At 32.5% G+C, this 13,002-nt stretch overlaps 1 protein-coding gene across 2 annotated transcripts; it reads right to left on the bottom strand.

The window, feature by feature from the left end:
- Positions 1 to 1,505: 1,505 nt before the first annotated feature.
- LOC133794856 (uncharacterized) lies at positions 1,506 to 10,057 on the bottom strand. Of its 2 annotated transcripts, XM_062232287.1 has the most exons (10): positions 9,648 to 10,057; positions 9,472 to 9,569; positions 9,258 to 9,327; positions 7,833 to 7,954; positions 4,911 to 4,964; positions 3,884 to 3,950; positions 3,521 to 3,598; positions 2,502 to 2,640; positions 2,220 to 2,382; positions 1,506 to 1,859 (listed from the first exon to the last, which is right to left on the bottom strand). In XM_062232287.1, exons 4-10 carry the CDS (start codon positions 7,940 to 7,942, stop codon positions 1,745 to 1,747), a joined length of 726 nt encoding a protein of 241 aa, XP_062088271.1. In that variant the 5' UTR covers positions 7,943 to 7,954; positions 9,258 to 9,327; positions 9,472 to 9,569; positions 9,648 to 10,057; the 3' UTR covers positions 1,506 to 1,744. The 2 variants fall into 2 exon arrangements, with proteins under 2 accessions (XP_062088271.1, XP_062088279.1); XM_062232295.1 differs by lacking the exon at positions 4,911 to 4,964 and having other exon boundaries at positions 9,648 to 10,054.
- Positions 10,058 to 13,002: the final 2,945 nt, after the last annotated feature.

Below are 13,002 nucleotides of genomic sequence, written 5' to 3'. Positions count from 1 at the left end.
CACAACTAACAATTATTTAATTTAAACTGGTTGTTTGATGATGTAACTTTTGTAAAAAACAATATGAGATGTAACTCTTACCTTTGAATTTAGTTTTCTTCTCTCTGTTTGTTTAAACTAATGTAGTTTTTTTCTTCTTCAGATTTTGCAGGATTACTAATTTAAAACTTGCATATGTACTCATCTAATTTTACTATGCTATTACTATATGAAAAGAAATCTCACTAACCTTTTTAATGTTTCTGTCAAAGTTTCATGGATGAAATCAAACTATATTACTTCAACAATTTCTGCAAGTGAAATAAACCTCAGATTTTTTTTTTGGTCTCTGCTAAGAAAAGAAGAAGAAGATTAAGATTGCTAATAACTCACTCGTACGTTTTCATGCATAATATTAAAGACTGAATCCAAAAGACTATCATAATAGTACTTCAATCTTAACAAAAGAGGATGAGTTATTTTGAGATAAAAAAAGTGAATGTTTATGCAAATGCAATCAATGTATGGAACTTTCTCAATATAATAAAGTATGAAACGACTTGCGAATGAAGAAATGATGTGTTGTTACTTGCATGAATATGACATAAACTTCCCAAAAGAGAAGAAGATGATTGCAGAATTTGAAATTAAAGGCATGATATTATTATTATAGAGAAAGATGAGTGAGGAAAATAGCTCCTTCTTGCAAGTAATAGGAACCTACAATGGAAGATCTTTAAAGGGTATTAGGAAAAGCAATGAAATTGGATAATGAAACTCTTAAATATTCAGTTTGAAGAATAAATTATTCAGCGTTTGAGATTTTGATATAGACCTAAGCAAAAGGCATGGAGGGTAGAGGACACTATGAATGTGAAGTTGTTGTTGAGATTGTAACGTTTTGGTGAATAAGAATGAGAATGATGATGACTATTAAAAAAAACAGTGCTTTTCTCACACGTTGGGCCATTTTAAGCCAAATCACACTACAAGAAAAAATGCTTTTAATAACACCAAAAATGTGTTATCAAAACATACCATAACACTTTATGATGTGTTAAGACCGACTATGTTATCGTAAGTCAGGGTACTTTACATAACACTTTATCATTGTTATACAGATGTGTTATTATACTGTCAACGATAACACACTTTCTGTATTATTTTAATAAATAGATAAGTGTTTAATTATATTATTTATAGTCGATTATATAACACATTTCAATACTTATAAATTTGTGTTATACTACACTTTAGTATAACACATTATTTGTGTTATATAATAATGTTTGCATAACAAAATTCTTTACTTATAAAAAGTGTTATTGTAATAGATATTATAACACATTTTTTGTATTATTTTAATATTTAGATAAGTTTAAATTCTCATTATATATTCATTTATATAACACTAATTTATTCTATTATATTTTAATTTTTTTATATAATTAAAATTAGATTTCTAATATATACTAGCATCATCAAATGAACTTGATTTTAAAATAACAAATAGTAAAAACATTCAACATTATATTAACAATCCACAAATTAGTTTAAAACATTCAACACTGTCATCAACAACAAAATGTTCTTAAAGTATGCAAGTAGTCTTAAATATTCAACATATAAGCCTTGAATGATGATTTCGGTAAGTCCAGCACAGGGTAGTAAAGGAATGTGATGTGAGGATTATAGCAAGGACAAAAACAAGATACCGAGAAGTAAAAGAATGCAGTGTAGACAACCAAGTGAGGAACCCCATCTTTCAATGTATGCCATTGATCATTTGTTGCCAAGTTGAATGTTGGTGAGAATAGAGAAAAGCAAACACCAGCAATGAAACATATGGATAGTCCAATGAGAATGCTTTTCCCAAACACCTGGAGCAAGAGTTATAATTATTAAATGTGATAGAGAATCTGAGATGTTTGGATTTGAATGTCAGGTGATGAATGTCCAACTATTGTTGTGTAGTATTTTTGCAACACAAGATTATCACTTTTCATCTAAATGTGAGAATTTTAATTGATTTTCCATACTAAAAATTATTGTCTTTTACAGTGCCATCTATAGTGGTATAGCTAGTTTTCTGCTCATTCTCATTATCCTTAAGTGCACCATCAAACAAAACAATTAAGTAAAAATTGCATCACTCAACAAGCTCGATGATTTTATTTTTAAAAATGAATGAAAACAAGATAATTCTTTGATAACCTTAACATTTAATGAATGAAACATACCCCTCTTTAGATGAAAAACCTTCAAGCTTTTCTTTATTATCAGCTGCATTAGATGAGTGGACAGTAGAAGCAAGGCAAACTACAACCAAGAAGCAGCCAACGCAAGGGAAAAGGATCTCGGCTCTATTAATTCTATTGTCTAAAAAGTAATTCGAGGTTGTTCCTGTCACCATTAAAGATCGCAACAGAAGCAACAAATTCAGTATCTATAAGAGCAACACAGACAAACATCAATATTTAGAAATGGTCAGAGAGAGAGAGAGAGAGAATTAAAGAAAGGACCTATAACAACTGTTATGCTTGTAGTGATCACTTTTGTGACTGATAAGCCAACAAAAGCCCAAGCATACTGAGTTGAGAGATTTCCAAGGCTAAGTACCACCCGTCCTGCCATTGCAAACATCACAGAAGGCCAATTATCCTGCACCAATCACCCTAACATGAATCGAAACCAAATACATACAATAAAATACAACTCCATTATGGCAAATAGATGAAATTTTCATTATGCTGTGTTCCTTATCACTGGTCTCTCCAAATAGCACCACATTCATCAAAGAGAATAGAGAATGAATGAAGTAAACTTTATCTAAATATATGCAAGTGTTGAATATTTGTGATTCAACACTTGTAATGAGCTAAAAAATATAATCAATACTTAATTAATCATGAGAAGGAGCAGCCAAAAGAATTATATAAAAAAGAAGAGGAAAAACAAAAAAGAATGGATTCTAGACATGTCTCATAATAATTGGACCTTTTTATTAAACTTCATGGAGACAAGACTATCACAATAAAATTGTCAAGCAATATTTTTATCTCATTTTCTTATCTAACTTTTAGCTTCTAGCTTCTATAAAAATAAATTGCAATGGTTAAAATAACATAATGTTTCTGCTCAAATTCTATTTTTGAAGAATACATTGTCTCAACCAAAAGATAGTTAACATGCATGCCAGAAAAATAGCATAAGAAAAATGAATTAAATTTAGACTGGCTCTTTGGCTAATTGATGTAAAAGATTTGGTGAAGGATGGGTGGAAAATTGGCAACCATACAAACAGAGGAAATTATCTACATAGAATTTTTATGAACTTAGAAGGTAATGTTCTAGATTCTTTGTATCCCAACACCTTACTTTAATGAAGGTTTTGGTAGGCTATTCTAAACACCACATAAATCACAGCTATAATAGACTCTAAACACTGAATAATGCAGGAGGTTGTTGAAATATAAAAACAGAACATCTAACAGTGAAACATTCTAGAAGAAGTCTGAACCGAGTGAGGAGCAAAACTAACCTTATCGATATAAGATGAAGGGTAACATCGATATGTTTGCTCAAATGAGGTTCCATGATACCCATATAAGTCGAAATACTGCAAAGTCAATGAAGCAAGTTACATATTAACATCATATACAGGTGCCCTCCCTAGAGTCCAACCCTAATGCCCTACCCCAGAAATCAGATAACATAGTAGTTTGAAACCAATTGTTGGTAGAGAATTGTACAATATAATAGGATAGAAATAACACATCAGTAATAGATATTATTGTAGATTCTCATCTTCCTGTGCTGAAATATGGTGACTAAATCAACCATTATATTCAATAGAAAAGTTAGGATAACCACCTCATGATTATGTAGTAAAGCTTTAGCTTACCATCTTCATACTGTGTCTAAGGTTTTTGCTGGCACTCTGTTGCGGATAGTTCATCTTCCAAAGCTCCCTATATATAGAAAATTTACAGTTACAGAGCACATGTATTAAAAATAAAGGTTGAAAATTTTAATGAAAGCCCAAGAGCCTAATTAGTCTCACTAGGAGTCCTAATCCTGATGCTAACTAATTAGACTCCTTAACTACATATAAAACTATCTTGAGTGGTCTTATGAAGTAATGCATTGACTATGCAGTCAGTAGGCACAATTTAACCATGTAAGAGAATTTACTAAAAACTATCAGAAACAATATGAATAAAAGCAGTATAAACTCCAGCTAAAAAATTGATTTTTATCGGATTAAATTATGAAAATTCATTAACAAGATATGAATCAAAATGCTGCATTAATAAATGGAAATTCACATAAATATAAGTTCAAAGGCAATAAAATTAACTTCAATTACATAAGAGATCAATAACCCAGAAAAAAAAAAACCATATTAAGCAATTATGGTGACTAAAATAGAAATTATACTGATACCCAGATGAAACGTTTGCAAGAAAAATTCAAAATTGAAACTTTGAATCAAATTATTGCTTTTCGCTCACACAACTAACTATTGTGGCGAATTCCTGTCAAAATTAGTTGAGACACCGACATTATGCACCCGTAGACGGTATGTTTTTCCTGTTCAAGACAAAGTTACAATGAGATTGACAACCTACCTTCATAAATCAATTTAACACTCATAACTAAACCTTACATAGCCAAAATGAAAAACGAAAAAAGAGGCATACTATTTTCATTTATATTCAAAGAATTGAGCTTGGAGAAGTTTCATTTTCATTTATATTCAGCCAAATTGGAATATGAAAGTTCTTATGTCACAAATAGCTTTTCAAACTACATTTTTCTAAACAAAAAGTTCTCCAAGAGATACACATCAACTATCTTAATTACTTCCATAATAGCTACAGAATCCTAGCTTGATAGGTGGAATCAATTTAATGAACAAGTCATATTACCTTCTGTTGACTGTCTTTTTAGCCAACGACGTGAGAACGTCAAATACGACAAGCCTTCAAGAGAATGTAAACGACAACAGTCAGTTTATGAACAGAAAGATAAACAACACAAGAGATTTTATAGTGGTTCAGCCCCGATTGTCGGTAATAGCCTAATCCACTTAGAGTTGTGATTTATAGATCTGTACTCAAGATCAGATGGACTGAACCAACTGATTTTCTTCAGTACAGATTATGAAAATACAAGAGTTCTCTCAAATATCAGCACTTTCTCTCTCTAGAATACACAGACCCAATTTTCTCTCTCTAGAAAGAAGAAGCAGAAGAAGCCCCTCTCTCATCCCATAAGCTCTCTATTTATAGGCTTAGGGTCATACATACGGTATCCCTTAGAACTGGGATATTTTATTATATTTATTACATTTAAATTACAAAGAAACATTCAAAATTCGAAATGTAACAAACCCCCCATTTGTGGGAAGAATGAGAGATTCCCGCGTATGTTGTTGAAGCTGTCTCTGGGAATCTTGACTTAGTCTCCTCTAGCTAGTTGATCCACCTCCTAGTGACCACTCATGCAAGTGCTGGTCGAAAGTGCATGGTGGGAGGACTTGTGCATGGTGGACATGCACTTCTCTCCTCTAACATGGCACTCTCCTCTAGCATGCCATGTTTCTCCTCGGACCAAATCCTTGGGGTCTCCTCGGACCAAGGTGGTAGGACATGCACTTCTCTCCTCTAACATGGCACTCTCCTCTAGTATGCCATGTTTCTCCTCGAACCAATCACATTGGCTTCTCCTCGGACCAAGGTGGTCCAAGGCAATCTCCTTAGCTTCTCACCTCGGATACGTCCGAGGCAACCTCCTTGGCATCTCACCCTTGGGGTCTCCTAGGATCACTCTCTTGGGGTCTCCTAGGACCACATCCTCCTTGGGGTCTCCTAGGACTACTTTCTTGAGTTCTCCTCGATGCACTCCCCGTAGCTCTCCTAGGATGCATTCTCCTTAGCCTCCTAGGATGCACTCTCCTTAGCTCTCCTAGGATGCATTCTCCTTAGCCTCCTAGGACCAAGGTGCACTTGGCTTGGTTATGACATCTTCGAAGCAGTCCAAATTCTTCGTCAGTCTACCGGGTCACTTTATCACAACTCTGAGGAGTCAATGTATTTATTGACTATTAACGTGTCTTTTACTGACCATGCACTGCTACTTGTCACATTTATTTCCACGTCCTTGATCTCCAATTTTTGGGTATAACACCTTCTGGTAAACCTCTTCTTGCCAGTCAACTCCACTCGCATGTCCAGTTGCAGCTGAATCAACAGATGCTACAAAAGGATGTTCACATAATATAATATGAGAAATGCAAAATTGATAATTATAGAAACCTTTAAAACAATGCAAAACTATACAAGGCAACAACATACTTGATGATGTCTCTAGAAGAGGTCTCTATGGTTGATATAACTGCTTTTGCTGATCAATTACATTTTGACTTGATGGTTGAAGCCTCATTTCACGTTGTAGTGGGTTTGGCTGTTGTTGTAAACCCAACTGTTGCTGCATCTGCGGCTGTGACTGAATCTATGACACAATTTGTTGTTGTGGTTGTTGTGCCTGAGATGGAAGCAAATTAGTTCCATTCTGTTGCAATTGTTGCTGCATTGGAACTTTGGATTGTTGTTGTCGCATGTGCACAGAGTGCTGATTAGTTTGCATGCTTGAGTTACCAGTCTGAGTTCCATGCAACTGCTGCTGTAACCCGTTACTTTGGGGGCCTAATTGTTGTTGTTGATGCAAAATTACTAGGCATATTTTGACTTAAGATTGTGGGAGGAAGAAGAGTAGATGATACACTGGAAGAACACTGAACAACAGCAGAATTCTGAACATTCTGAGATAGTAGTTGTTGTCGAGTTTGACCTTTATTAGATGGCAATGGCATTACAAGTGATTTCCCTTGATTGTGTACTTGAGGTGGCATGACAACAGATCCTGTCCAACCAAAACTTCTATCAGGGATAATTTGAAATAATGAGCATTTATCTTCCCCCATTACATCCCTACCAATGCAGATGTAAAAAAATTATATTTTTCTGATAGCTGACCCCACGAGAATGAGTCATGATCCTCTAACTACCAAATTAAGCTCCTAAGAGCTATTATATAACTACATACATAACTACTCCACATGCCAAAGTAAAGCATAAAATTTGGAAGAGGATGGAACAAAATAGAATTTGATTGAAATATGCATTTTGTATCCCTTAAGAAATACATATTTTTTGCTTCCATTTAACAACACATTGTTATACTTGGATCTGTGGTTCTGCTATTAGTGGGGTTGGATGGCAAAGGGTTATGTACATTATTGTTCTAGGTACATTAGGGCAGCACTGTAAATCTTTTCCTCAAACCTTTCAGCAATTTTCTTTAGTTCAAGCAATCCATCTTGACCCGAGAACGGGAGATGCTTTTTCAAAGTATCCATTCTTGCGGTAAATACATCAGATTACATATGTCAATGAAAATGACCCTTTCATATATTTTTTACAATAAGATAAATTTTGAAGATGGAAACTTCATAAAGAATAAAATCAAACTATTAAGGGCTTGATTTTTGTTTTTGTTTTGTTTTTCTTAAAAATAAAAATACTAAAAAGTGAAGTTTTCCTTGATATCTTGTTTGGTCTTTTGTATTTATGAAAATTATTAGAATAATTTCCAAAAAGAGATAAACATGTTACTATACACATAGTAAATAAAGATTTCCAATCATGTTTCCTATCTTTTAAAATTGAAAATGAACACAAGATTTTTATTTTTATTTTATTTAATCAATCCAATCAAGCCCTAAGTGGTTAAGGTACAACTAAATATTTTCCATTAACAAGGTATCTCTTGTTTCAAAAGACACTTACATCTTGTTGACAATTCGTTGTCTCGAATCGTGTTGCAGCTGGGTTCTCCAATCAGTATTGTCTATCATGGGTTCACCACCTTGAATAGATCTCCAATTATTGTTGTCCATGCTGAAAATACTCTGAGTTTGTTTGGCACGGAGAATTAGTTTAGATTATGTTGGACTGGATTTGAAATAAAGTACAATGTATTGTATAATGCAAGTCAATTAATACTAATCCAAAAACATGAACTTTTATTGTTATCCATGCAACTCTTGACCTAATAATGCAACATGGCAATATGCAGCAGTTGAAAAGTAATAAATATACAATAACACAGGGGAAATGGAAAAACAACCACATTCTCATATAAACATGTTAACAAACACTTGAAAGGAAAATAAAAATATCTTACATTGTTGGTTTTGCTGCCACGTAACATATGATCATTTCTGATTTGAAACTATACATTTTCTTAGATCACAGTCCGTGAGTCATTTTAACAAACACATATTGAAATCTCAAAATAAGAAAAATGACAAAATTTATCTCAAAAGTTGACCACAAAATTCCGAATCATCACAAATCAAAATGTATTTTTCCAAACACCTCAAATAAAGTACCAGGGGAAAATAACATCACATATATTTAAAAAATTAAAGATTAAAGAACACAAAGCAAAATGGAAAATCTAAAATCCCATAAGCTACTATCCAAGCAACACCATCATGTCTCAAATTTGACCATCCCACAATTCTTCGAAACTCTTACGACTTCATATTGAACTCTCTTCTCGACCATACAAGAAAGATCAACGACGAGGTATGAAAGTAGCTCACATATTTATGGAGGTATCAGTACATAAACTCATATAAGGAAAACTCAACTATAAACGCAAGCTCCCAAAATGGAGTTGGCAATAATAAAAAGTTTGAGCCTTCCAAAAATGAAGAGAGCAATAGACCCAAATTTTATGGATATCTTTGATCATGAATTGATTTGAGGGAGAGAAAGAAACTAAGATTTCCCTAAAGCCAATTTTGACACAAAAATGGGACAGAAAGATGAAAATAAACTAAGAAGAGAAAGAAAAATCCATAGCCAACCTGATTTGCAAAGGGTAGAAGAAAAAAATTATGTGTAGAGCAGCGTCGAGATGGACGCTGACAAACGACGAACGAGGGGACAAAGAAGGCTGGTGAGGGCCGTGAGATGGATTTGATTTCGGGGAAAAATAATATGAAGATATCTAGGATTAGTAACCCAAATTTCATAAATCAATTCCCAAATTATGCATGTTAATATAAAAAGTTAATAATAATAAAAAAACCCAAATAAAAATAAAAATCCCAGATAAGTATTTAAGTGCATGAAAATCTACTCAAACATCTCAGCTTGGAAAAGAAAAAGAGTCGTATATATTGTCGAGAGAGTAGAAGCAACCTCGAATGATTTCTTCGAGTTTGGTGTAGAAGCTTCCTCAAAATTTAGTTATTATGTCCAAAGCGAAGACCTAACAAAACAAATTAAATCAAAATTACAGAGGATCAAACCCTAAAGCAAATCATCAAAATCATTCTAAATGAATCCAAAAGGCAAATTCAATAACAACAAAATAAAGTAAACATAATTGATGAGATGAGATTAAAACACTAACCTTGCTGAGGTTTTTTTGGCACAGAGAATTAGTTAAGATTATGTTGGACTGGATTCGAAATAAAGTGCAATGTCAAAAACCCACTTGAAAAACAAAGCCTGCGCAGAGAAGAACTGAAAATGTCGAACTTGAAAATGGGTATTCATACACATTTACACGAAGAGAGGAAAACGTACCTGGGCAAGATTAATCGTCCTCCTCCTAGACAGATTGGTCGAGAAACGAAGAGAGAGAGAAAGGGGGTAGACATAGAGAAACAAGAGAGAGAGAGGGGAATCAGGGACTGACTGGGACCATGTGAAAATGGGTTTTTTCTTTTTTTTTTTGGTAAATTGGGACCGTGTGAAAAATTTTGGGGGGCTGGGGAAAGTTAGGCGCCAAATTGCTATAAGTCCTGCCTATATACATATACACTCATATATATTATAATACTTTTTTAAAAGTGTTAAATTTTTGTGTTATGGAAATGGGTTTTTGTTGTAGTGTCAATAAGAACGCTATGCCATATAGCCAGAATCAAATGAAACCGATGAGTTGGTATTAGTTCCTTTTCTTGCGTTCTTTTCTCTCCTTTTAGTTTCTAAAATCCCACAAGCAAAAAGTACCATAATTTTCGTTTATCTCGTCCCCAGTATGTTTCAGGAGGTAGTTTTTATTATTTGAGAGTTTATAATGATGAGAGATGAGGTTTGATGAGATAATGTTTATCTATTTGTAATGTGTTACTGAATGCGAAAGGTTGTGTACTCCTGAAAGGATGTGTACTCCTGAAAGGATGTGTACTTCTGAAAGGGTGCGAAAGGTTATTTACCATTACTGTTAAACTGTAATTTTTTTTTTAGTATATTCTATTAAAGTCATACCAAATTCTATTAAATCATACTAAATTCTGTTAAATACAAAATACCGTTTGATAGCAATTTTCGTTTATCTCATCCCCAATATGTTTCAGGAGGTATTTTTTATTATTTGAGAGTTTATAATGATGAGAGAGGAGGTTTGATGAGATAATGTTTATCTATTTGTAATGTGTTACTAAATGCGAAAGGTTGTGTACTCTTAAGAGGATATGTGTACTTCTGAAAGGGTGCGAAAGGTTATTTAACATTACTGTTAAACTGTAACTTTATTTTTAGTATATTATGTTAAAGTCATACCAAATTCTGTTAAATACAAAATAGCGTTTGATAGTCATTTATATAATATGTAAGCTATATATATATATAGGATCTAGGTCCTATAGGATGAGATATATTATCTAGATGACTTTAGAGGGATGAACGTTTGTGTGATCATTTATAAGTTGATTTCTATTTTTTATATTTTTATATAATGACACTTTTGATTTTAAAGTATATTTTAGAGCTGTTAGATTTACAAAAAACTAAAGATTGATTAATATTAATTATTTTCCTACCGGACTAGCTTGCTCTCTCACCCCTATTTTTTCCATCCAAAAAATGTTTATTAGCAGTTTGAAACATCACGTGGGTTGATGGAGATTCATGTGTTAATTAGTCATAAAGTTTATGATCTAGATAGTTGGTTTAACTATTCGGCAAAGTAATTTAATCTTTTTGATTAGCCGGTCTCAAAAAGTCATTTTAAGTAATAGTCCTTAAAACCTATATGATCGAATATTAATTCGTTGCATTTTTCCACGTCTTAAATATAGCACCTACAAAACCCTGTAGATAAAAATAAATAAAAAATGATCCTACCAAGCAGGTTGGACATTCATTTTCGCCATTTAATATTGTTACCAATAACCCATATCTACCAACATTAGTAACATTACCAACCAAACCTAGCTAACCAAAACCACACCAATACAGTATAGAATAATGAATACGCAGTAGTACTATTAATTTGTTGAAAGTTCAAACTAGAAATTGATATCAGATTATTAATTTTTTACCTCTTTGACGGAACATATGTGGCACTGCTTTAATTTTGCCATCGCAATAGACAAATGTATTGATAATAAATTGGTTGTTCTAAATTTAGACAAATGAGATGGATGTATTTTTACTTGAATTGGGAGTGAAAATATGATGGTCGAACGTCGAATTCACAAAACAGTGTGTTTGTATTTTTATATTTTTTTAGTATATTTAGAACTGTAAGTTTATATATAAAGGCCAATTATATTTATATAAAGGGTACGTACGTTACCTACGCACTAGTGCATGTTGTACCAGTTCTTTTTTTTTTTTGTCAGCATATTATATATATGCAAAGAGGAAAACGCCAAGGAAAGTTGTAATGGAACATTCACATTGATCTCAATAGTTTTTATGCATCTACCTGCTCTAGGCTTTAAACTCTCACCACAGCATTCTACAGGATAGTTCAGAGAAAACTTGTCCGTATCCACTCAGCCAAAAAGAAACAACTTATAACTTATTAGAGTTAATAATAAAGTATACTAAACTATTTTATAAATAAATAATCTCATTAGGGTAAATATTTGGTTTTTTTTTAAGAGAGAACAGTATTTTTTAATAGTACATTTTGAAATCATGATTTTGTTTCGTCTTGAGCAACGCTAAAACACATATTATATAACAATTATAGATTTTATCTTGCATTTAAATTATTACATAACTTCACTTAATTATATATGTGAGCGCATGCGCATGCATAGTATATAGTGTTGAGTATCCCATTTGAGGTGTACTTGCAAAAGCAAAAGTCTAATAATAACAAAATCTCAGAGTTTAATTTCAGAAATTATAAATTAGTTTGCTAATCAAAGATTTCTCCCATCCGTACGTCTACGTAGGCTATACTCCTCGTCTATCAATGATTAAGTATCACAAATAACAAACTTAATTCTTCACTTAAGTTGGTTCATTTTTTATGATATGCTTATATTAATTATACTCAGAATAAGGTTTGTTCCTTATAATTTTGAAATGACATCTAGTGATGTCTTTCTTTGTTTGTCCGATAACCACATCTGTTGATTCTCTTATAATGAAGCAGCGTGTGTTTAGACTTTTGCTTTCATATAACATATGTGCAGTGAATAATAAGGTACGAACACCATATATAATTCATAATGCAAATAATGTCACACTCAGGCATCAAATCTCTAGTAAAGTCATTGTACCACCACTTCCATCCAGATCTCACACCGGTTAAGTGCATGGTGTTTTCTTCTTTTTTTCCACTTTGTTTAAAACCAAAACACTCCACGAGTACTCACATTCATTTCTTTCGCTGGCTTGATAAAAGGAAGATAAAATTAAATTGTATTAAAAATATAAGATAATAATAATGATTGAGTTAATCATTTGTCCACAATAAATTAAAAGTAAATAAGGTGATACAAAAAGTAGTAATTTAATTTTAAGTTTTTCAATAAAACTAAAATTATTTAGGTTGTTGGATTAATTTTGTCAATATCCTTTCTAATTTGACTACAAAATCACATTTTAAAAATTATTCCATCCCATCAAATCTAAATTTACTCGAAACGTGATCTTGTAGTGTTGTTTTAATATTTGTGAGACCTATATATATGCA

This window comes from Humulus lupulus, chromosome 1 (assembly GCF_963169125.1).
Source record: "Humulus lupulus chromosome 1, drHumLupu1.1, whole genome shotgun sequence".
Classification (NCBI taxonomy): Eukaryota; Viridiplantae; Streptophyta; class Magnoliopsida; order Rosales; family Cannabaceae; genus Humulus; species Humulus lupulus.
Note: the sequence above shows the minus strand (reverse complement) of the source record. Positions and strands in the feature narration are given on the sequence as shown.